The 22249-nt window shown below is 40.0% G+C and overlaps 1 protein-coding gene across 8 annotated transcripts in view; it reads right to left on the bottom strand.

Annotated features, from left to right (window-relative positions):
* Positions 1-4822: 4822 nt before the first annotated feature.
* PROX1 (prospero homeobox 1) overlaps positions 4823-22249 on the bottom strand; it is a 57480-nt gene continuing 40053 nt past the window's right edge. For 7 of the 8 annotated variants that reach the window (XM_027611048.2, XM_027611052.2, XM_027611046.2 and 4 more), the window contains one exon: positions 4835-10434. In XM_027611048.2, the coding sequence (XP_027466849.1) occupies positions 10249-10434 (186 nt within the window). In that variant the 3' untranslated portion in view covers positions 4835-10248. Of the gene's footprint in view, positions 10435-22249 lie in introns of all 8 variants that reach the window. The other variant, XM_027611044.1, reaches the window with a different exon arrangement.

The raw sequence follows: 22249 nt of genomic DNA, 5'->3' as shown, positions 1-22249 counted from the left end.
ATAAGCTTCACCAAATTGCCTGGGGTCCGTGCTGCCCAACTCACTTGTTTAGAGCCTGGTATCTTACTCTTTCCTCTTAGAATATAAACAAATAGGTTTTTATTTTAAATTGGTATGCTGGAAAATGAAAATGTCAGGATTCCTTTTATGTACACTGAATAACATATTTTTAATTAACATTACTTCTCTGGATTTCTTTTCTCCTTTTTCTCCTTCTTTTTGAAATTATTGAGAGAAATCCTTAGAGGTCTTCTATATGAATCTGGCTTTTTCCAAAGACTTGGAATTTCAAAAAGACATGTTAAAATGAGATATGACCTCTGAATTAGGCAACCTGGTGAACTAAAATGGCTGATATAGCAAAGGCTACTTAGCTCTTGTTAGAGAAAAAATTAGGAGACACTAGCACATAGTGGTTGGGTTAGCTGACCACGCCAACAAGAAATATTTGTTTCCATTGCCATTAGGAGGAAGGAAAGATAAAACATCAAGAAACTTTTTCCTGCTTTTCACCAAGAAATAAACCCAGATCTTCGTGCATCCCAGTTTATTACAAATAATGAACCCTGCTTGTTTGCAGTATGGCATTTTTCTTTTTTACTATACTGCTCAACTAAATTTACTTATATTTTTATTTGGGATTTTTGCATTTTTGGTACTAGATGTGGGCTACATAAAACAAATTGGATGAACTATCCAATATGATCTCTTTTTGAATATTTGATATATTTCACCCATAAAACCATAAAGGCCAGGTGCCTTTGGAGGAGGAGAGACTTTGTTTAAGTTTTGTTTTTTGCACAACTTTTACAATTTCTTCTATGGCCTTGGTTCTTTTATTTTTATTTTTTTTACTTATAGAGTAAAACTTGATACCTTCTTTTTGCTTAGAAATGCACCCACTTCACCGAGATTTCTCACATATCTAACCATAGTGTTGATACCACAAATTCTTGACTATCAGATGGAGAAAAGACATATATAATACTCAACTGGTAATGTATAATTATTTATGAGCTTTTCAGTTGCACACACCCATATCAGGCTTGGGTGCATGATCATTTACCCTCCTCTGTATCAGACTTCAAGACTCTTGCTCCACCTCACTATCAGTTGCTGAGCTGGGATTTAGGGAGAACATTTCCTCTGGTTACCGAAGATTTTCCACTTGTGAATAATTGGAAATAGGACCATTGATTTTTTGAATAATTTCCCAACAGGTCAAGGGTAACAACAATGACAAGAAATCCATAGTCCAATTTTGATGGTCTAGAGCTACTCACACCAAGGAATTTCCAATACCAGCAAAGCACAGAGTACTATTTGCACAAGCAATGGGGAAAACCCAGTGCTTTCTCCACTGGCAGATTTATTTGCAGAGACACAGGCATTTTTTCCAGGGTGGCTGCCAAACTATCTCCTGAGCCTGTCTAGCTAGCACCTGGACTACTCAGCAGGGGGCTTTGCAAATAATACCCTCCCCTTTGCCAGGGTAGAGGCAGGCTGAGTGATTCTGTTTCAGGCTGTTGTGGCACCTTAATCTTTCTAAGCTGCTTCACTCCTATTCTGGGGCCTACCCAAGCATGGCTGGCAGGAGGTGGGGCCACAGCTCTAGGCCTGAGACTGAGGGCAAGGGCCCAAGGGGAAATGGTAAGTGTGGGAGAGAAGCTTTTAGTTCCTGAATTCAAAATTTGAATATCCTGGGAAATGGCAATGGGTCTGGGCATAATTCTTCCATCACAACTTAAAACAACATGGTGAGTGGACAAAAGCCATCAATTGTGGGAGAAGAAAGGAAATGAATAGTGATTCAGCACAAACCCACGTCCCAGGTTCTGTGCTCTTTCTATGTTGTAAGAATGATCTCTCTTTCTTTTTTGAAGGTTTGTCAGAACTCACAGAAGCTGTTATTTAATTTTTACATTCATCCTCAAAGATCCCGTACTCTACCCAATGAGTGTTGTGTTGTTATTTAGCAGAAAACTGCTTTCTTTAAGTGAAGGTTTGGCTGAACTTACTTGCTATTTACTATCATATTCATACTTAGAGATCTGCTCCGTTGCACCCAACAAGATTATTGTTATTTTAAGCAGAGGACTCCTTTTTTTTTTTTTTTTACAATGAACATTTTAGTTTATCTTATAAAGATGAAGCTCCTTTGGTTCAAAGAGGTCTCAATCTGTTGGCCCCTGAGATAATATATTACCTTAGAGATCTGAGGCATAAAACCCACTGAATTTGATTCTCTCTAAAATTTCATGAGTGCTAATCACTTTCCTCTACCAGGAAAATCTCCAAGATCCAAGGGAGAAGGGTCCTTCCTTCTGTGAGTCCTTATGAACGGTTTTTGGAGACATTTGGAAGGACTCTATGACTATGGGCAGGAAACAAGACCTGGAGAGGGAGGGAAAAAGCCGGAGAGGCAGAAATGCTTTGACAGACAGTATTGTGTTCAGGCTAGGTGTAGCCATGAGTGATACCACCCAAAAGACCTGGCATTATGTTTCCTGGGGGAAGTGTCCAGCCCCTCATCACTCACATTCAGGGGACCTTGGACCTCATATGAAAATGTAAAATATATTCCTGTGTTCAATGTAACTTTTTATGCACATACCCCTGGAAGAGAAACACACCAAACACCATGGTTGGTAGCTGGTTAACTTTACTGGATGGATCATCCCTGTGGACAGAGGGAGGCTGGGGCAGCACAGGAGTGCCCAGTGCTTGGCAAGGGGCAGAGACACTGAAGGGACAATGGATCGTGAGCAGAGAGAAAAGGATCCAAAGTCACACTTGGCCAACTTCAGAATTTTGCCTTTGCCTTGTCCTGCATCTTAAGTTGCCTTTCTTATGAGAAACAAAAATATTTTAATAAACCTTTTTTTTTTCCACATAGTAATCTGTTAGAGAAAGTCAACAGGGTGGCTACATGATCCCAAGGATCCGTTCCTTTTTTTTGGATTCTTCTGGGCACTCAGGGGCTATGTGTCTTGTCTAGGTTTCCCTGGATAGTAAAGATTTTTAGAAATGAACTGGTTAAAGGAAGGTCTTCTGACACCCAAAGCAGTGTCTCTTGATTATTTTCCCTTTAGTGAAAGAAGTTACCCTTCACGTTTTGACACCAGTGTCTTGACCCTCCCTCTAAAGGGTTATATTATTGACTGGGGGGGAGGGGTGTAGCACACTTATTTCTTCAGTGATCTTTCACAATTTTGTTTAGATGTCATACCAGCCAGTTTTTTTTTTTTTAAACTGTATTAGCTCTTTTCCTTTATATAGACTTCCCTTGTATTTTATACCTTTTAAAATACAAGAGTATTCATAGATTCCAGGACTTGGCAATACATGGCAAATATTTGATGTTTTCCTGTGACTTTTTTCAGGGGCATCTATTCCTTACCTCAGCACGTGGTAGTAAATTAATTGTGGAAATGGGGTGCTTTTTAGCTGTTAGTCTTTAAGAAAAACTTGTAAATTGTTTATGATGCTAGATGGTGATAACAGTGAATAAAGCCAGCATTGTCTTTATTATTAGTTTGTAGAGCTTATACTTTCAAGAACATGAATACTGGCAGACATGGAGACATCTGTGGAACATGGTCTGTGATCAGGGGTCAGTACATACTGTTCTAGACCAATGTCACTGGATAATTTAGAGTCACAAAAGGAATGAGTTGGTGCTATATTTTTAATAAGCCTATCAAAAACCATTACGACCTGCTGTAACTTCTTAGTGATTTAGTTGCTACCTGGATTATCCAATCTAGTTTAAAGCACATCAGTTTTAAATAAATACAAGAAGATAGAAGAGTCATTATATTACTTCAAATGACTTCTATCTTCCAAGAGCAGGTGAAAAAGGGGGGAGTGTCTTCTTTTTTCTCTAATCAGGGAATAAATATTTTGGCGTAGAGAGATGTAACATGCTCTTTTGCCAAATTAAGGTAGGAAGACTGGAATATAAATCTGTGCCATTGATAGAAAAATAAGTTTAAGTGAAAAAAATATTGTTATTATTTAATAGTTTTGATATTGCATTGATTCTAAGCACCTTTGTGTGAACAGGGTCAAAATACAATTTCATCATTTAGGTGAAAGCCAAAGAAATCTGAGATTAAGAAGACTCAGTCTACAGTAATATGGAAGCCAGAAAGGGAGGTACGGCTGTGAATGATGGATAATAGAGTCAATTTCAAGTAGGTAAGGGATTTTTGCTAATTCTTCCTGCTCCTGATCCAAGGATAAAGGAGACAGGATTTTAAACCAAAGTGAAAGAGATAAAGGAAATTTTCAAAAGCCATAGGACCAGTGTTCTTAGTATGAAACATGCTGCCAGTCATGTTTGAAGGAACATTCTAGAAACGTTTTGGAAAATTTACGTTAGTACTTAGCTCTGAGTCCAACCAGAGTAGAAACAATATGAGCTCCCCCCCATATTTCAAGTGATATATTTGCCATTCTTTGACTTTTGGGAACATCTCTCCTTGTTCTTAGAACCGTTAGACGTTTGCCATCATTGAATTAAATTTAGCTCACAACATTGTTTTGAGCCAAAGCTTTTGTCATTTTTAAATTTTGAGGGTTAGATAAAGTTAAATCTGTGAGAAGAGTTTTCAAAGAGAAATGTAGCCAATTACTACAACAGTCTGAAGAAAAAAGATCATTTCTAGGAGCTGCATGCATTCATGTTAGACTTGTGTAATTAAGCATTTTAATGAAAGCAAAGCTCCAGAGTGGATATTAGTCACAAGTAGCCCGTTGTCCTAAAATGAGACACAGGACCAAAAGTTAAATATCATGTGTTTAAAAAAAAATCAAACGGCACTGAGCTTGTAATGTATATTTTATTTTGCACAAGCTTGCATATATACTGCACATACATTCAGTTTAAGAGAAGATGGAAGGCACACAAGGCAATTGGACTACTGTATCCTTTAAGTGGTACAAAGCAAAAGGTAAAAGTTTGGAGAGTATACAAAAGCTTAAAACACACAAAGTAAAACCCCCTACCCACCCACCCACCCCCAACAACTTTTTTCTGTTTTAAAATTTAGTAGCTGCCAAACTAAATTTTTGTACTTTTACTTTAAAATCAATTGTCTACTGCACCTTTTTATTTTCTTTTTAACATGGACAGGGAGTCTCATTTTTTTTTATCATATCAATTAATATTACAGTACATCCTTGGTAATACAAAATTGTACACCTTCATCAAATAAATTAGGATAAATTAAACCAATAAATTATGCAAAGTCTTCAGAACAATAGACAACAACAAAAATCCACAATTGAAATTGCCTCTAGCTAAAAAAAAATCAAAAATTGACTTTATCAGTTCAGTTATTGTACTATATTCAAATCAAAGGGTCTTTATTACAAAAAAAGAGCTTAATAATGCTATTTACAACATATTGCTAAATAATATAAAGGCAGTGTTTTGTCACGGTATATACTATATACATATGAGAAGTGGCTGGGACAACATCGGGAGAAGCCATGACCTTTGATTCTTGTAGGTAGCACTGAGACCAACCCCAAATATGTTTTTCTAATTCTAATCTTGAAGTGGTAATATACAATTTGAAAATGCTTTCCCCCCGATGTGGAGGATTAGAATATTTTTAAAACACAGAATGAATACATTTTCACAAAAACGGGCCAGTCTGTTTGTCTTTTCTGCTCATGTTTGTGCATTTTAGAGGGTGTCAGATTTGAGAGAGGGCTCAGTTGAAAGACTCAAAGTCCAGACGCTTCCAGATCCTGTTGTATTCTTAGAAGGATAATTATAAGAAGATGCAAAGGTTAAATACCAGTTTTGATCCCAGCTCTGAATATGAACATTTTAGCTTTAGTTTTATAGATGGTTTACAACCAACAGATCTACAGAAAACAAAACTGCATTTCCTTCAACAGAACATTTAAGTGCAATGCAGTAACCGCTTACTCATATAAACCAGTTACATTCTTTTAAGGGGAGCTTTTTGAAAACAATGCTTCTTGTAATTTGCAAACACAGAGTTTGTACCAGAAGAAAACATTTGTACTATTCACACCAATGAATATTCTATAATATACATGGCAAAGAGATTTTGCTCTATCCTCACATGTACACTGCTTTCAGGGAGTCTGTAAACCACTTTTTCTTTGATGAATTTATGATTGCTTCTGGGGGACATCCTATTTTTAAAGTCCCCAAATCTTCAGCTTTATGACTTAGTATTAACCTGTATGCGTACGTGTGTGTGTGTGTGTGTGTGCGCGCGTGCGTGTATGGTTACTTACTGTTTTCATGTACATAGAAAAAAAATTTCATAAATTTACAGAAACTGCATTACCCTTGCCCTTGACATCTGATGAAAGAGACTGTTATCTTTTAAAAGTAGAGAGCAGGATTTTCAAGAATGCTTTCAACTGTCTATACAGTCACTGTAGTGTTCCTAATAAATTCAACAGATGTTGTGAGAATGTAGTTATTTATTAAAATCTCATGTCTTACGTAACAACAGCCATGAGGTTAAATATTTACATTGCTTTATAAAAGTTCCCCTCTTGCTTTAGTGTTTTTGTTTTGCCTTTTTTTTGTTGTTTTTAACATTTTTAAAAATGATATTCACCCACATCCCTAGCACAGCAACAGAGATTCTGCAAACATAAAACACTTGAATTAAATAATACTCGGAGGCACAAAGCAAACTTCAGGAATATGTGGGTGAACATTTCCTTAAATAATTACTACATTCTACCATCTTCCACGTTGTTTTACCATTTAATGTGAAACGTCCTCATTAAACAGCCAGAGATACAGTAAGAATTAAATGTTTTGTCGTTGCAAATAGAACATTCTTTTCACAAAACATAACAAATGTCTAAAATAGGTCCTTAAATCTAGATAGGAAAAGGTAAGCTTTCCACTTCACACGCATATATATATGTATATTTTTACATGTGTGTATATGTGTGTATGTGTCTTCATGTTCACACACCCGCACACACATATACAGCACATGGTATGAAATATTGCTTCTATACTACTTTTCGTTAGGCTAAGAAAACACAAGATTTGCACCACCGTTACAAAAAATTGGCTTCTACAAGAATTTTCAAAACTCGAATGCTGCTCAAACAATTGAAGAAAAAATAATTTGCGGTATCAAACTGTTCTAAAAATTCTCTTCTTCAAAAACGTATTCTCCCGCTTTGTTTTAAAAAGACACAAAATATGCATAGCTATCAACGTTATGTCAAACAGCCAGAAAAAAAATCTAGTGTTTATTGCAGCTGTAGTAATTGGAAATAAAGTCAAAAAGATGAAATCGAAAGCCACAGAAGGCACAAGAACAATTGTACTTGTGGGAAAAAACTGGTATTTTGAAGGATTTTAAAAATCCCCCCGCTGGTGCATTTTAGGTCTAGGCACAGACTATCACCTCAAGTGTATATGCAAAAATAATTTAGGGTTAGCAGAAAATAAGTGGTAATGTGGTATTTCAACATGCACTTTAGACTTCTTTTTTCCTATGTAAACTGTCCCTCCCACCTTCATAGAAAGTTAACTTTCTCCCAAGTAGCCAATTTTCACTTGGTGAGAGTTGAGCTGAGATTTGAAAGATGGTGATTAAAAAAACAAAACAAAACAAAACAAAACCCAACCAAACCCAGAATTTTTAAGTAGGAGTTTTGAGAGACAGGCTTTTGTCACTTTCCAATGCACTGGGAGGCACAAGATTTTGTGATCGTAAAAGGGGAAAAACCACCTAAAAGCAAAAGTGATGGAACAAAGAGGTGAGTTTATCCTCATGCAATTTCTACTCTGAAATCATTTCTATGCCTCAGTGAACCTTGAGCGGATATTATCATAGATAAGCACATCAACATTGGTTGTGAACACACACTTTTGCTGAATTTGTCTACTTAAATTAGAATGGCAGGGGAAAATAATACTAAAGATCCAAATGAGCCTGGAATCATTACTGAATTTGCCCCAGATCAGAAGATACTAGCAGTCTGTCTACATAGGTGAATACACTATGGTTTTGCCTTCTACCTTGCAAATGGCAACATGATGTTGATATGAATTACATGGAACAGCAAAGACCCAGTGGTATAATGATGTGAACAATGAATTCCTACTCTTTGATGTGAAGCAAGGCAAAAGAGTGTGACCACAAGTTGAGATTGCTTCCCTACTTTGTGCTGATTGGATTTTTTTTTTTTTTTTTTGGTTTGCATTTTTTCCAATGTAACGATTATCCGAACATTTTTTTTTCCCCAAGCAAGCCGGAACAAGAACAAACTGGATCTGCTGGCCCTGTGTGTGCTACATAGGGGAGCACAAGCTGGACGATGCATTTGGTTGGGGGTGCAGAGAGAAGCCGGTGGTGTTCCAGCCTGCGTCGCTGCACTCTGTCCACACTGCGAGAGCCCGTTAGCCTCCTGAATGATGCAGGGCATCATAGGACTGTGCCGTTTAATTTAAAGTCAGCAGGTTTTAAGGCTTTGTGCTGACAATAATTGCCTCCATACATTTCTGTCCATCAGCAGAATTTATAAATGATGGTAAATTACAGCGATTGGGTCAGCTAGTTAGTCACATGGGTCAATCTGCATTCTCGAGTCAAATGTAACTTTTATGAAAATTAAGGGAAAATGGTATTTGTGTTTGGTATAATCTAAATACCAGGTTTGTTCCTGTGTCATTTTAAGTGTAGATCAAATGACCTAAGGGGAAGGAGGGGGGGTCTGGAAAAGCCTATTAGAATGAACAAGGAATTCTTACTGCATCTGCACACAAAACCCATCTGAGAAAACAAGCGTGAATGCCGTATGAATTTTTAAAAGCAAGTATGGGACACTGTACACTTTGGAAAAACTGGAAAAAGAGAAAAGAAGGAAGAAGAGGAGAACCATTGAAGAAAGCATAAAATAGCAGCCAGCTTTCTTATGTGTGCTGGAATTGTGTCTTTTGGGTTAACCCCAACCTCTCCTACGCTGCCTATGCACTGTTCACACGTTTTGGTCAGTACTAGCTTCTGAATTCGAAGAGACTTTATCAGTTGCTTTAAAATGCTGTACCTAAAATGAAGAAACACTTAATTAGACTGTCACCACTTTGAATATCCATCAGGGTAGTGTGGGATCGTATATGAAAAGAGGTCATCCTTACACATGCTCCTCTTCGGAGGTGAAGATCAAGTCAGCTAACTGCTGTCAACAAGAGTCTAATGTAGGCAGGAATTTTATGGTCAACTTGGGATGTCCTTTATTCCTTACTAGGGAAAGGTATTCAGAACATAGTGTTTTTTTTTGGGAAAAAAAGTGTTAAATATTAAACAGACATAATAACTCGCTGAAGCATATAAACGAAGTTGAGCAAAGAGTACATTTGAAATGTATGCGCCTTTTAATACCCGAAGTAAGATAATAGAAAATGATGTGAAAGGGGTTTTTCTCTACGAAAAATGATCTATACTCACTTATTACGAAGAATCGATTGTAAAATCTAGAGAGGTAATTTGAAGAGTGGGTACAAATTTCCAGCCTCATCTTGAAAGAGTCAGTTTTGTGTAGACTTGCTTTGCCTCCGTTAAGAAACGGGTACACTCGTTTGGGCTACTTGCCGTTTCTCTTACGGAAAGGCTTGACAGTGACTATTTTTCTTTTTGGAATTTGGCCTTTTGGGGTAACTTTTGAAAAGTGAGCTGTCCATCTGCCACTGGCATTATTTTTAAACATGGAACACAAAGCGACTTACGGAGTTCAAACCAAACAAAATATTTAAGTTTACGTAGTGGTTTCATTGAGTTTTCAGGCCTTCTTAGCAGTAAAAACAAGAGACATGTCACCGTCTGTGGAGCGGTGCTGTGTCCCGCTGTCTCCCTCTGCCAACTGCCATTTGCGATAAACCATCGATCAAGCAGAAGCATCTTTAAAATGCCTTTCCTTGCGAATAGAGATTTTTCCACACGTCAACATTCTTTTTCCCTGAAAATTAACCCTATTTTAAAGTCTCCAAATGTTAAGGGCCTCGGGCAAAAGTAAACTAAAGACCGAAGGAAACTAACCATCCCCTTGCAATGGAAAACAAGAGAAAAGGAGCGAAAGATGATGAGGAGGAGCTACCAGCTGATTTCAAAACATATCCATGCCTCCCATACACATCCATAGGAAATCAAAATCTAGACACGTACAACTTGGACATCCAAAGGGGACTGCTACTATTCATACATTCGAAAAGAGTTGTTGAAATTTCTACTCATGAAGCAGCTCTTGTAGGCAGTTCGGGGATTTGAAAATCTCAGGGACTTCACTATCCAGCTTGCAGATGACCTTGTATATGGCCTTCTTCCAGGAAGGATCAACATCTTTGCCTGCGATAATGGCATTGAAAAACTCTCGTAATGTGATCTGCGCAACTTCCAGGAATCTCTCTGGAACCTGCTGATACAAGGAGGCAATGGCATTAATAAAGTTTTCAGTTTCAAGTCTCCAGTTCTTCAAAGGAAATTGAGCTAAGTTCTTTCTTTCAGAAAGGGGCTTACGTGGCACCTGCATTTGCTAAAAATGGCCGGCCTCTATTCTCTTATGTGAAGTCGTTATATATAGTAGCATTGTAATGTGGGGTGGACAGCTTTGTGAAGTTTTAGAAAGGGACTTGTGCAAAGGATACACGCAGACATACTGAAAAACCAGGATTCCCTTCTGAATATTCGGGTGAGAAAAGGGGACATACTGTTGGGATTCCCCACTTCATTAAACAGGTGTATTCCAGGTGCAAGTCTCCAGCTAATCTTTCAGAATTTGAATGCTATTTCCTTTTGATTTCCACTGTGAAAACAAAGTGTGTTCTCAAAAGTAGAATAAGAGATCATTGGCTTTGATATCAACGAAACCCCCTGTAAATGAAGAAAACCTAAAGTCTGTATCCTGCTCATAGCAGCAGAGGATTGTTGACCCAAATGCTAAATTGTATATGAGAGTAGTATGCACCATAAAGTGCTCTACATACAGAAAGGGATAAGATAATGACCTTAACGCTGAGTCCCAAAATACAAAATCTGTACTGAGTCCTAAAATTCTACATTGGAAATTATTTTACTCTGAGATTCGAATTGCTCCATGACAGTGATTCATGCAGCTGACAGTAATAACGAAAACATTTCTGGAGTGCTTATTATGTGTCAGGCGCTCTGTTATGTACAGACTGTGAATCATGCCATTCAATTCTCCCAACATCTCTATAAGGTGTCATTGTCCCCTTTCTACTGTGGAGAAAACTGAGGCTCAGAGAGATCAAGGGAATTTTTCAAAGTCCTTACATTCTAAGACAAATATCCTCCAAATAGTCTTTTTATTTTTTAATTATTTTTATGTTTTAAAAGATTTTATTTATTTATTTATTTTAGAGAGACTGAGAGGGAAAGACAGAGGGAGAGCACAGCATGAGTGGGGGTGGGGGGTGGGGGATGGGAGGGAGAAGCAGTTTGGAGAGGGACATGCAGACTCCATGCTGAGCGCAGAGCCTGACACAGGGCTTGATCTCACGCCCCTGAGATCACTACCTGAGCTGAAATCAAGAGTCAGATGCTAAACCAACTAAGCCACCCAGGCACCCCTCCAAATATTCTTTTTAGAATCCCTAATTGTTTATCCTTTTCTTCCACAACAGTTAATATGTGCATGTGTTCTTAATTGTTTATTTAATAGTCCAACGTCTTGTCCAGGGAAAAAAGGGTTAGCTGTTTGATGTACTTACTTAGTATTCTTTGTCAGTTACTCAAGGTGAAGCATGGCTTCTGTTCCGCACACCAAGATAAAGGATTTGCAGAGCCATTCCACAAACTCTTAATTTTCCAAGTACACATGGACCCTCAGTAGATTTCTTTTAGTGGGGTACTTCTGCATTAGTAATGTTTTATTTTTATAGTAAGTGCAGACATATGAGGAAGTAAATGCACTGTAGTTGTATGTGTAGATAGATCTGTCTACACATACAGAAGAGGTGAAAGATTTTCATCTCAGTTCACATATGCCACTTTACCAAGTAAAAGGGAGATATTGTCATGTTAAATAGATTTGATCTCTTTCTCCCACTCTTTCTCAATTTGTGCAATAGACCATTTTATAATGACAGTAACTATTACGAAAAACTAAAATGATCACCAGGCATCCTTGTTTTATACATTTAAAATTGGACAAAGAGGTTCACTCCTTCCAATGGTAAGTCACCTGTCTTTTGTAAAGAAAATTAGTAATTCCCCAGATAAAGAAAGGACCCTATCTGGGGCCTATCAGAGTCTAGAAAAAGAGAAAATTTTGAGGAGCCCCTTCCAAAGACATACACCTCAGCCAGTCTCTCAGGACATAGCTCTCCAAAATCATCCAAACACTCCTTGTCCCCCATGCATGTGCAAACCCATACAACCCAAAGGCCACTCCCTGATGAGAATTCATCTGGATTTTCTAAGGAACGTTGGTGATTTCTCCCTAAAATCTCTGCAGATACATGAGTATTTGTGGGATAGGAGGAGCCTGGAGGAGAGATTTAGATCTCTCACTCACCTCACGCCAAATAAAAAGTCATTAAGCATTTTTGAGTTCTCTCCCCTCTTCCCTCAAAGATAATCCTTCACATTTTATCAGATGGGCATTATTGAGAGAGGGAATCTGGCTGGAGAACAGTGAGGCAGTACAACTATCCACTCTAACTACTTGGTTTGGGAGCTGTTAGCCAAATGCTACAGAAACATAATCATAGGCATTTATTAAAATAAACATTTCAAGAAGTGTGGTTTTCCCGGCCATTGGCAACAGAGGCATGACAAAGATCTATGTTCCTTGAACACTTAGGGACGCAGCAGGGCATGGCAGAGAGCTGTGAGGGACACAGGGTATGGTGGCTGCTCCAGAGGGAGTCAGAGAAGACTGGGAGCTCCTCCACACCAAGGGCCCCACGGGAGGTCTGGAGGTTGGCCCACCAGGGGCCGAGGGAGCAGAGGTCATATTGTTTGAGATCATCAGAGGAGAGATGCATCTAGAACAGCATCAGCAATAGAGGAGGGAGGAAGGGTAGTTCTAGGGTGTGCCCGAGGGCAGATCAAAGTAACCTCTCTGCGGGGGGGGGGGGGGGGGGGGGGGGGGGAGGGTAGCTCCCACCCTATTATTATTTGCCATGCTTGTTAATGGTTTTTAGTCAGTTTTACCTTGTTTTAAACATTCATTTCTTTGGCGGTAATCTTGGGCTATCCTTTACCATCTTTTGTATTTGTGTTTTGTGTTGTTTAATTTTTCACCTACTTCTATCTAGTTGTAATGAATTTGCCCCAAGATGTCTTTAGATAAAGAGCGACGGTTTCTAGTCTGTGTATCCCCCACAATGCTTAACAAAGTTTTTTTTGCATAGTCTTTCATAATGAGAGCTTGCCTTCTGCTTTACTTCATACTGCTCTGGAGTCACATTTACCTTCTCCCTCGATACTTAAAAAAAAAAAAAAATTTAAATAATGCTAAAAAAAGATAGCATTTAAAGAGTTGGAATAGACCTCAAAAGTCATTTTATAGATGAAGAAACTATGAGGCTCTACAAGATGAATAAATTATGAGAACAAGAGACTCATGTGAAATAACATGTCCAGGTGTCTTATCATTAAACCATGCTGTCTCTCTTTTAATGCATTTTCAGTAATTTCTATTTATACGGGGCATCAAAACCTTGACAAGCTGTAGATCTGTGACTGAGAAAAACCACAGAAGAGCTAGTAACTTCAAAATAAATGTGAATGGTACAAAGGATTCCCAGGAGGAAACTTAGGATATTGGTTTATGTTTGAGAAGGGATAAATTCTTTTTGAACAAATGAAATGGTTTGCTAATTTAGGGCTTACTTTGAGGCAATACTCATACAACAGACTGGGCTGGTTTAAAGTAATTGATAATGAGATCCTCTAATGCTCGAGCAATTAATCTTTTTTGGTGGCTCCAGAGAGGTAAACTGATGAGTAGCACCTGATCTTTTGAGAGAATGCCAAGGAATTCCATCCACAGGTAGAAATATCACCCATGAGAAAAGAGACCCTTACCCCTTTCTGCTTTTTGGGGGGGCTCTCTTAGAATTTGGGTTTACAAGAATGATGTTGCCCATATTTTTCTGTACCTCTTCACACCTAATGGATTTCCAATCACTAATAAACATCTGCAGAAAATCCCTTAGTGACAAGTAATCCCTTATCTAGGTTTCTTTTAATAGAACCCAACAATCTGCAGAATGAACCCCAGAGTATCTCCTCAGCATCAGGTGGCAACAGTCAATCAAGTCCCTGGAATGCAAGACAATGCAGGCTGCTGGGAGGGGGGGAGGGAAGGCCATGCCTTTGGACATGCCACAGGGGAAAAAACAAAGGCTTCCAAAGTCTCTGGCTAGAACTCTGAAGCTATTGTGGGAGCTGCTGTGCTGAGTGTTCTTCAGGAGAGGAGAATGGAAACTTTGCTTGATAAAAAGGCATCCCAATATAGGAACCTCACCCCAAATGGTCTTGCCTCCCCTTGCCTTGATATTTGGAGAATATAATTGCGACGAGGTACTTGAATGCACTCATAAATTTGAAGGGGGCTGGCTATCAGCATCTACCAATTTCATCACAATCGTTCGTACTTGAGTCTCCTCAGAGCAAGCAAGGGCCTTATGGGCTTTGATGAAATGGGGAAATCGGGAGGATGTTTTCAAATCCGCTCCAGCTGTGGCTGGGTTGCGCGAGTGCGTACGCACACACGAATACACGTGCACACACGCACACACACAGTGTTTTGGGTGGGGGGCTGTTTTGCTGTTCGTTTTTTTTTTCTTTCCCTGAGAATGAGTGGCAAAGACACATTTTTCCCCTGTCTTCCTCCTCCTCTTCCCGGTTGCTTTACCTTCAAGGATGATTTGTTTTATTAAACTGACTGTCCCTAGCCTCTGCAGTACATAATAAAAGCCTGACGTAGCAGGCTGCCTGCCTTCTGTGTCCTGCAGACACTCATCATAAGTGTCAGGACATACCAAGGTTAGTGGTCACTGGAAGTGTGCTCGCTGGCCCAAACCTTGCCAAACGCTCTTGGCAGCTGAATGAATGTCACAGAGAATAGAAGGGGAATTACAAAGGTTAAAAAGAAGACAGCCTCTCCTATTTTCTGGAGACAGAGAAGCTGATTTTTCACACCTCTGAAATATCTACAAGCTCATCCCTTGGCCTTTTGCAGGAGACCTAAACCTGGCCCCTTGCACAGTTTCCCATGGATACCTCTCCATCCTCAATCCCCCTTAAAAATTTTGTCCACTGGCCTAATTTTATCAGTGAAATGATCTTTGCTGAAATGGAGAGAAAACAAACCAGGCATAATGCTCTCTCCCCAGCCCCTCCCCAATAACCAAAGGCTCAAATGGCTTATCAAGGTTATCAGTAGATTACAATCTTATCAAGGGAGATCATCTATTCAGTTCATCTTTTAAACTATTATTTTTTTCAAACTTACTTTGAAGGAGAAATGTAAAAGGGAACCTGTGTATGGGCAGGAGTATTTAACGGATGGAAAAGTAACATTGCGGCTAGTATTTTGGTGAATTAGTTTGTGTGTGGGTTTTGTTTCTTCTTCCTTCTCTGCTTTTTTTTTTTTTAATACTATAAAAGGGCAATAAAATGCTGACTGTAAGAAGACAATGTCAAGGAGAAAAGGGTACTGGTATTTTGGATACTCTTCACTGCTCGCCTTGGAGAGAGAGTTATTCTTGTCACAAACCCTTTTGTCTGCATCTGCTGACTGCTTGCCTGTAGCCAGCAGCATACTTTAACTGTTTTGTCACCTCCTAACATCACATGCATCAGCTGTTGGGCTTTTGTTACGGGTATTGTAGAACTAATCCACTGTGGCTGTTCTGCTGTGCAGTAAATAAAACAGAAACGGGCTTCTCAGACAATTCTGCATGAATATTTCAGATGGCTTTACAACTCCAATTCACAAAATCAAATAAATAAATAACTCCCCCAGCCTCTACCCACACAGAAACAAAACCCCTCAAACTAGACCCAGATGCCTCCAAGTCAACTGTATTGGAGACACTGACTTGAGCCTTCAAGCAATTATTTCGGTGAAGTTGAAAGAATAGTGCTCTCTAAACTTGAACGCCGTGGTATTTGTATTTATTATTAGCGTTAGACATATCTAATTCCAAAAACTGGGTAAGCAGCTTTGAAAATCTGGAGAGCTACTTTTCTCTTTGGGCTTTCAGGAAAAAAAAAAACAATCTAATGCCATCAGAAATATAGAGTTGCCTTGTCCAAACTGCTTTTATTGTTTCCATCTACATCTTCTTCCCTCCCACTTATCTGAGAGGGGTCAAAGGAAGATGCTTGTGCATCTTGTTCATCCCAAGAGTCTTTCCAAAATGTTTAACCTGTGTAGGAGCATAAAAGGAAAATCGAACTTGGGACTTTCGAAACTGAATTTACATCATGAGTTCTCTTAGAGTGTAAACAATGCACTAATCACATATTGCGGGGCATTTTCTAGAGGACTTCTAAGTGTCTTTGGAGAAGCTAAAAAGAGAAAGGGCCTCTGAACATGCACACGTGCGCACACACACATGCACACAAAGGTCCTAGGGAAGGAGACAAAGTTGAAGTACTTTCCCGAGCATTCACTCACCCTGGTGCGCACATGATTCCTCTAAACAAACTCTCCCATCCCTGCTGTTTGTTAAGTAAATATTGATCAAGGAGAGACAGAGCTCCTGACAGCAGTGGCACAAGCTGGGGACTTACACTGCAGACACAGTGGACTTAAATGGATAAACTCAGATGCTTTAGTAACTCCTCAAAGAGATTATCAGATGAACAGGCAAGAACAGATACGATATTGCTGCTCCCCTCCACTGTCTCATTCTCACTGAATTTTCCTGTCAGAGGCAGAGGAGGAAACCTGGAGCTATCAAATATGGTTACAAGATGCTGTTACAAAGGGTCTTCCTTGCAGCCAGGCACGCGTTTACCCTATGTGCTGGCCTGGGGACTAACCGGCCCGGAAGGAAGACATGGTGCAGGATGCACGAAGTGCATTGTGGGATTGGGCCCCGCCAACCCGTCACTGCGGGGGGGGGGGAAAAGGATCAGGTGGGACAGCAAACAGCAATGGGCTTTGGGAAGCATAAAATATCCCCCCGAATGTAAGGTGATGCTTTGAACCTTTAAAGAAGAGTCCAATTCTTGGGAAGTGTTTCACTGTGATCAGTAAATGTGTACAAGGCGGTATTTTGAGAGATGCTTTGAGTATGTTTGCTTGAGCAATTTTATTGGCTGAGTCAACAAGTTGAGAAAGTTACTTTGTATTTCTTAAGTTTTATTTTAATCACTTCATGATTGTCATCTGAATCCCTGTCAGGAGCTAAAGGGCCACGGGAGCTTCCGTGGGAAGTCCAGTTTTAAAATCGTCACTAGAGATTAGGTTTTGTATATTAATCGCTGAGTGCCACGGTCAAAGAACGAGGTATTATATTTAGAGTTCCCACCAACTAGCTACATGACATTTAAATTTTATTAGGATGCTCACACCTATGTTTGGAAGGCCTGGCGTTATCTGGGGAGCACTGGCTGCAAAGCCACTTGCCAACGCCTGCCAGGTTATACCAAGGGAGGCAGAGGAAGATTCTGTGGCAGCAACTGGACTAAAGACTCTTTCACTCTGATGCTCCAAGTGGCATTCAGCTTTCGGGGACCGTACAGGACTGAATCAGCATGCAGTTTTAGGCCTAAGAGCGGGCTCAATGCCCTAGTAACATGTTTTGCTACTTAAATATGGGAAGAGTAAATGCTTATAGGAAGTGGCTATAGTTCAAGGCTGTCCTTAAAAACAAAACAAAAACAAAACAAAAAAAAAACAAAAGAAAAAACCAAAACAAAACAAAAAACACAATAAAACAAAAACAAAAAACCCCCCATGTTTCCTCTAAGCAAAGGAACACATGGCGATAACAGTCTGTATCATTTTTTTTTTTTACAAACCTTCAAAAGAACAATGTTCTGTTGAGCAAAATTCAGTAGCATTCTGTAAACATTAATTTAAGGAAATCAATAGACTCAGTGAGCTAAAGCCATATTGCAAGATAAACTGGCCAGAGTGCCACTTTGTCAAATAGATTTTCGTTTTCTCGGCTAGATAAAGACAGTTTCAAAACGGGGCAAACGTGTTGCAACCAAGGTTTGAAAAGTATGTGGCCTTCAAACAGTCTGCTTGTTCCTACAGCAAAGCTGGATAAACATACTTTAAAAATGATAAGATGGCTTAGAATTGATTTGGCTTTCAGATTCTACATATAGTAGATTTCTTGGTTGTCTCACAGGAAAAGAATAAAACAAAATCCCATGCATTCAGAAAAAAAAAATGTACTTGGGAGATGGGGTTAAATTGTCTTGAGAAAGGGAGCTTGGTGGTGGGGGGGGCGGGCAGTGTCAGTTGGTGCTTGACTTTAAAAAAGAAAGGAAGAAAGAAATCTTTATTCATGCTGACCTGATGGGCAACAGGCCTTCTTGCCAAAATCCAAAAGCCAAACTCTCTGGTGGGTTTGGGATCAGAGGTTTCAGCTGGTGGAAGCTGCTCCTGTTCTGTGCACACCATGCAATGTCATGTTAATGTGCCAGGGGCGGGGGTGGGGACAGAGTGGGAGGGAGAGGAGACCCACACAACGGCCCCCAGGTTGCTCCCAGCCAGACTGAAAGAGCTGCAGGGATAATTAGAAAAAGTGGCAAAAGAAAAGCATGTCTCTCCGTCTGTCGCTGCGGCAGGGACATACATTGAGCTTGTGGCAGGAAAACTTCCAAGGGAACCCACCTGGCATCCTCCGGGGCTGTACCAGTCCGTAGAAATGCCGGTAGAGGAACCACCAGAGAGGACATGGTGGACATGGCCCCATTGGAGGAAGCGTAGTAAAAAGAATGAAAAGTCACGTGGAAAGTGCAAGGAGGGAGGCTAAGGATCTACCTTGAACAGACAGTAGAGCTCCAAGAAAAAGCATCAGGGGACGTGGACTTTTGTCCGTAGCGTGGGCAGTGAGGGGCTGGGGATGCAGCAGGCTATCACCCTTCCGGTGGGCTTCTCTGACAGCAGCCTGGAGGAAGGGCTGAGGCACTCCCTGAGTGCTTTCTTTGTTTCCTCACCTAACCTGAGTCTTTCTCTCTTAAAAGAGGCTATTTAGAAAATACAGAATGCACAATAAAATTTCTACACCTCTAAGATGTTGATAATGTATGTGTTGATAAAAACATCAAATGATGATCAAGCAATGTGCTTGGGGGCACCTGGGTGGCTCAGTCCTTAAGCATCTGCCTTTGGCTCAGGTCATGATCCCAGGGTCCTGAGATTGAGCCCCGCATCGGGGTCCCTGCTCAGTGGGAAGCCTGCTTCTCCCTCTCCCACTCCCCCTGCTTCTGTTCCTGCTCTCACTATATCTCTCTCTGTCCAATGAATAAATAAAATCTTAAAAAAAACAAAAAGAAAGAAATGTGCTTGGATGGAGCATTTTGACTAATTGTGACTTTCGGGAATAAAAAAGAATGTCTTAACATCTACTTGACCTGCTGTGTATGCTGTATGTGTGTATGCTTTTTAAACTATATAAACATTCCACTGGTAACTCTGTGTAGAGATATCAAGAGAAATAAAACCATTTCTCCCATAGCCCCAGAAAAGTAGGTACTTAACTAGTTTGCCGGGAACAGAATGGCAAATGTCATTATAATACACTCTATGACACTGTCAAAATTATTTTTTGGCACTGAAATTTGGTTCATCAAATATGATTAAAATGGCTAGTTTATTTGCTCATGTTTGGAAGTCTTGGTGGTATACGTGTCAGGAAACAAAATGATTGTCATGTTATTTGTGGTGATGGAGTAAATATTCCTTCCCTCCCGAACTCTGCACACGTTTCAAAGAATGACTCCAAGTTTAAACAGACAAAACAAATGAACAAATAAAATTCAACAAGAAGAAAATCAGGGAAAAAGTATTAAAAACGAAAATCTAATACTTTCCTAATCTCTTTGCCCCCAGGATGCGTTGGAAATACACTTAGATCTTAAACACAACTGGAAGCTCCTGCCAGAATTATGCATCTGATAGGCTAGCCATTCAGGTAAGACCTGGACCAAGATATTTCATCCAAGAATCATGGAGTTTTGGAACCTCAGGACTCGGAGAGTCCATGTTCTCCAAAAGAACGAAACAATCTGAGCCAGGGGTTGGCAAACTTTTTCTGTAAAGGGCTAGATAGTAAATACATAGACTTTGTGGGCCACATTCTGTCTCTGTTGCACATTCTTCTTCTTGTTTACAACTTTTTAAAAATATAAAAACCATTCTGAACTCAGAGTCATAAAAAACAGGCTGAGGGCCAGATCTGGCCCAAACGCCATAGTTTGCCAACTTCTGCTCTTAGCCAAACTTGAGGGCTAACAACGTTCCTGAATGCGCTTTCATTCTTCACTAATCCTGTGTGCCTCACTGGGTCAGCACACTACTTGTTCTTGCAGGGTAGCTGGGATCGATTCACCCAACTTCAACCTGCAATGTCACGCCATTCCTCAGATGCACGGAAGGCTGCCCACGTCTATGGGAACAGAGTGAAACCACACCCAGAGATAATCAAGGCCCAGGAAGACTTCAGTCCTTCTCTGCCTTGATGAGGAGCTTTTCATTAGGAACGTTCCTGCCAGGAAACATTCAAAAGTATGAGATGGCGGAATCCATACCTCCTTCACAACACATCAAATGAATCAGCTCGATATTTAGATGGAAAAACGAGCAGCATACTGGCCACACTGCAGTGTTAACTCACTTCCCTTCAAGGCAGCCCCACGAATTATGTGCCATTGGTATCTGAGTTCAAGACAGGCTAATAGTGCTTAAAGTTTAACTTTTGCTACAATTACTGGGTGAGGTGGTAAAATAAATAGGGCCAAGCTTGGTGCCATTCTTGGATGGGAGCTTATCCAAAAACAACAAGACATAAACTCTCCAATATTGCACGAAAGGAAGCTAGGGCACAGATAATCCACAGTTATTCCTGTTTCGTTCGAGAATGCATTACGTGATTGTTTTCTGCACCAGGTTTATCTTTGTAATTAAGCTTTGCCTAGGCTAACATGGAAACTAGTCTGCGTGCCCTGTATTCATGCTGATAGAGCCTGTGAGTGAGGAACCCAGGGAGAAACTGTTAGGAAGTGGGGTTCAGGCAGGACGATGAGAATAGCATCACCCATGGCAAGCACCAGAGAAGGCACTGTGAGGTACGGGTGATAATCAAAAGAGTGCTTCCAAGAACACCGGATCTTGGGAGAGACCACCACTCTGCTGACAACAGAGTATGCATCCTAAATAATATTGGGGCTGCTCTGAGAAAGGACTGGGATTAAAGGCCTCAGTCCCATCTTTTGGTTTTGACTAAAAAAAATCTTTGTTCTGTCAGAGAAATTCTGTTTTGTGTTTCTAGAGTATTCTATTGGTCTCTCCTCCACAATTACCCTTTGCAAAAGGAAGGATGAGCTGTATTTTAAAGCAACCTAAGAGCTTGGGAATGGCTCTGAAATTCCTTTTTTAAGAAAGGTAAATGGTTTGGAAAAGGGGAGAAACAGATTCTCGAATGGCCCCGGGGGCCTTTGGGAGCCCTCTAGACCCATGTCAACACCTAACGGGACTTGAGGTAATGTTTGCGGTGGGGAGTCTTAGGATGCTGTCAGGGATTGGCCCTTGCATTGGCCCTGCCGAAAGGCAATTACAGGAATCGATATACAGATTATCTTGTATACTGTCAGGCCACTGAAAATGATAAGTCTTTAAAAATTGTCTCTATATTAAAGGAAACACAGTGGCCTTGAAACCAGGGCCTTTCATCATTACCCACTTCTGCTTCTGGTTGTTTTTCTGCCTTTAGCGCCACTCAACCCCCACACTTGTTCTCAGTCGACATACTACCTTTTACTAAAAATCACTTTTAGAACGAAATTTTACTTTAAAATGCTTTGGTAGCCCCTTCCCCCCCAAAAACACAAGTTGGGGACCATAACCATAAAAAGATGAAAAATACATATCCAAATGACTTGTGTGAGGATTTGATACCAACCACAAACGCATGAACACCCACAAAATCCCACTGGGAAAGACTTTCATGATCGAGATTACCACCATCTTGGAAGAAAAGGTGGTGTGGCTTTTGCAAAAATTGCCA

This window comes from Zalophus californianus, chromosome 10 (assembly GCF_009762305.2).
Source record: "Zalophus californianus isolate mZalCal1 chromosome 10, mZalCal1.pri.v2, whole genome shotgun sequence".
Lineage (NCBI taxonomy): Eukaryota > Metazoa > Chordata > Mammalia > Carnivora > Otariidae > Zalophus > Zalophus californianus.
The sequence above is the reverse complement of the archived record's forward strand: the minus strand, read 5'-3'. Positions and strand labels throughout refer to the sequence as shown.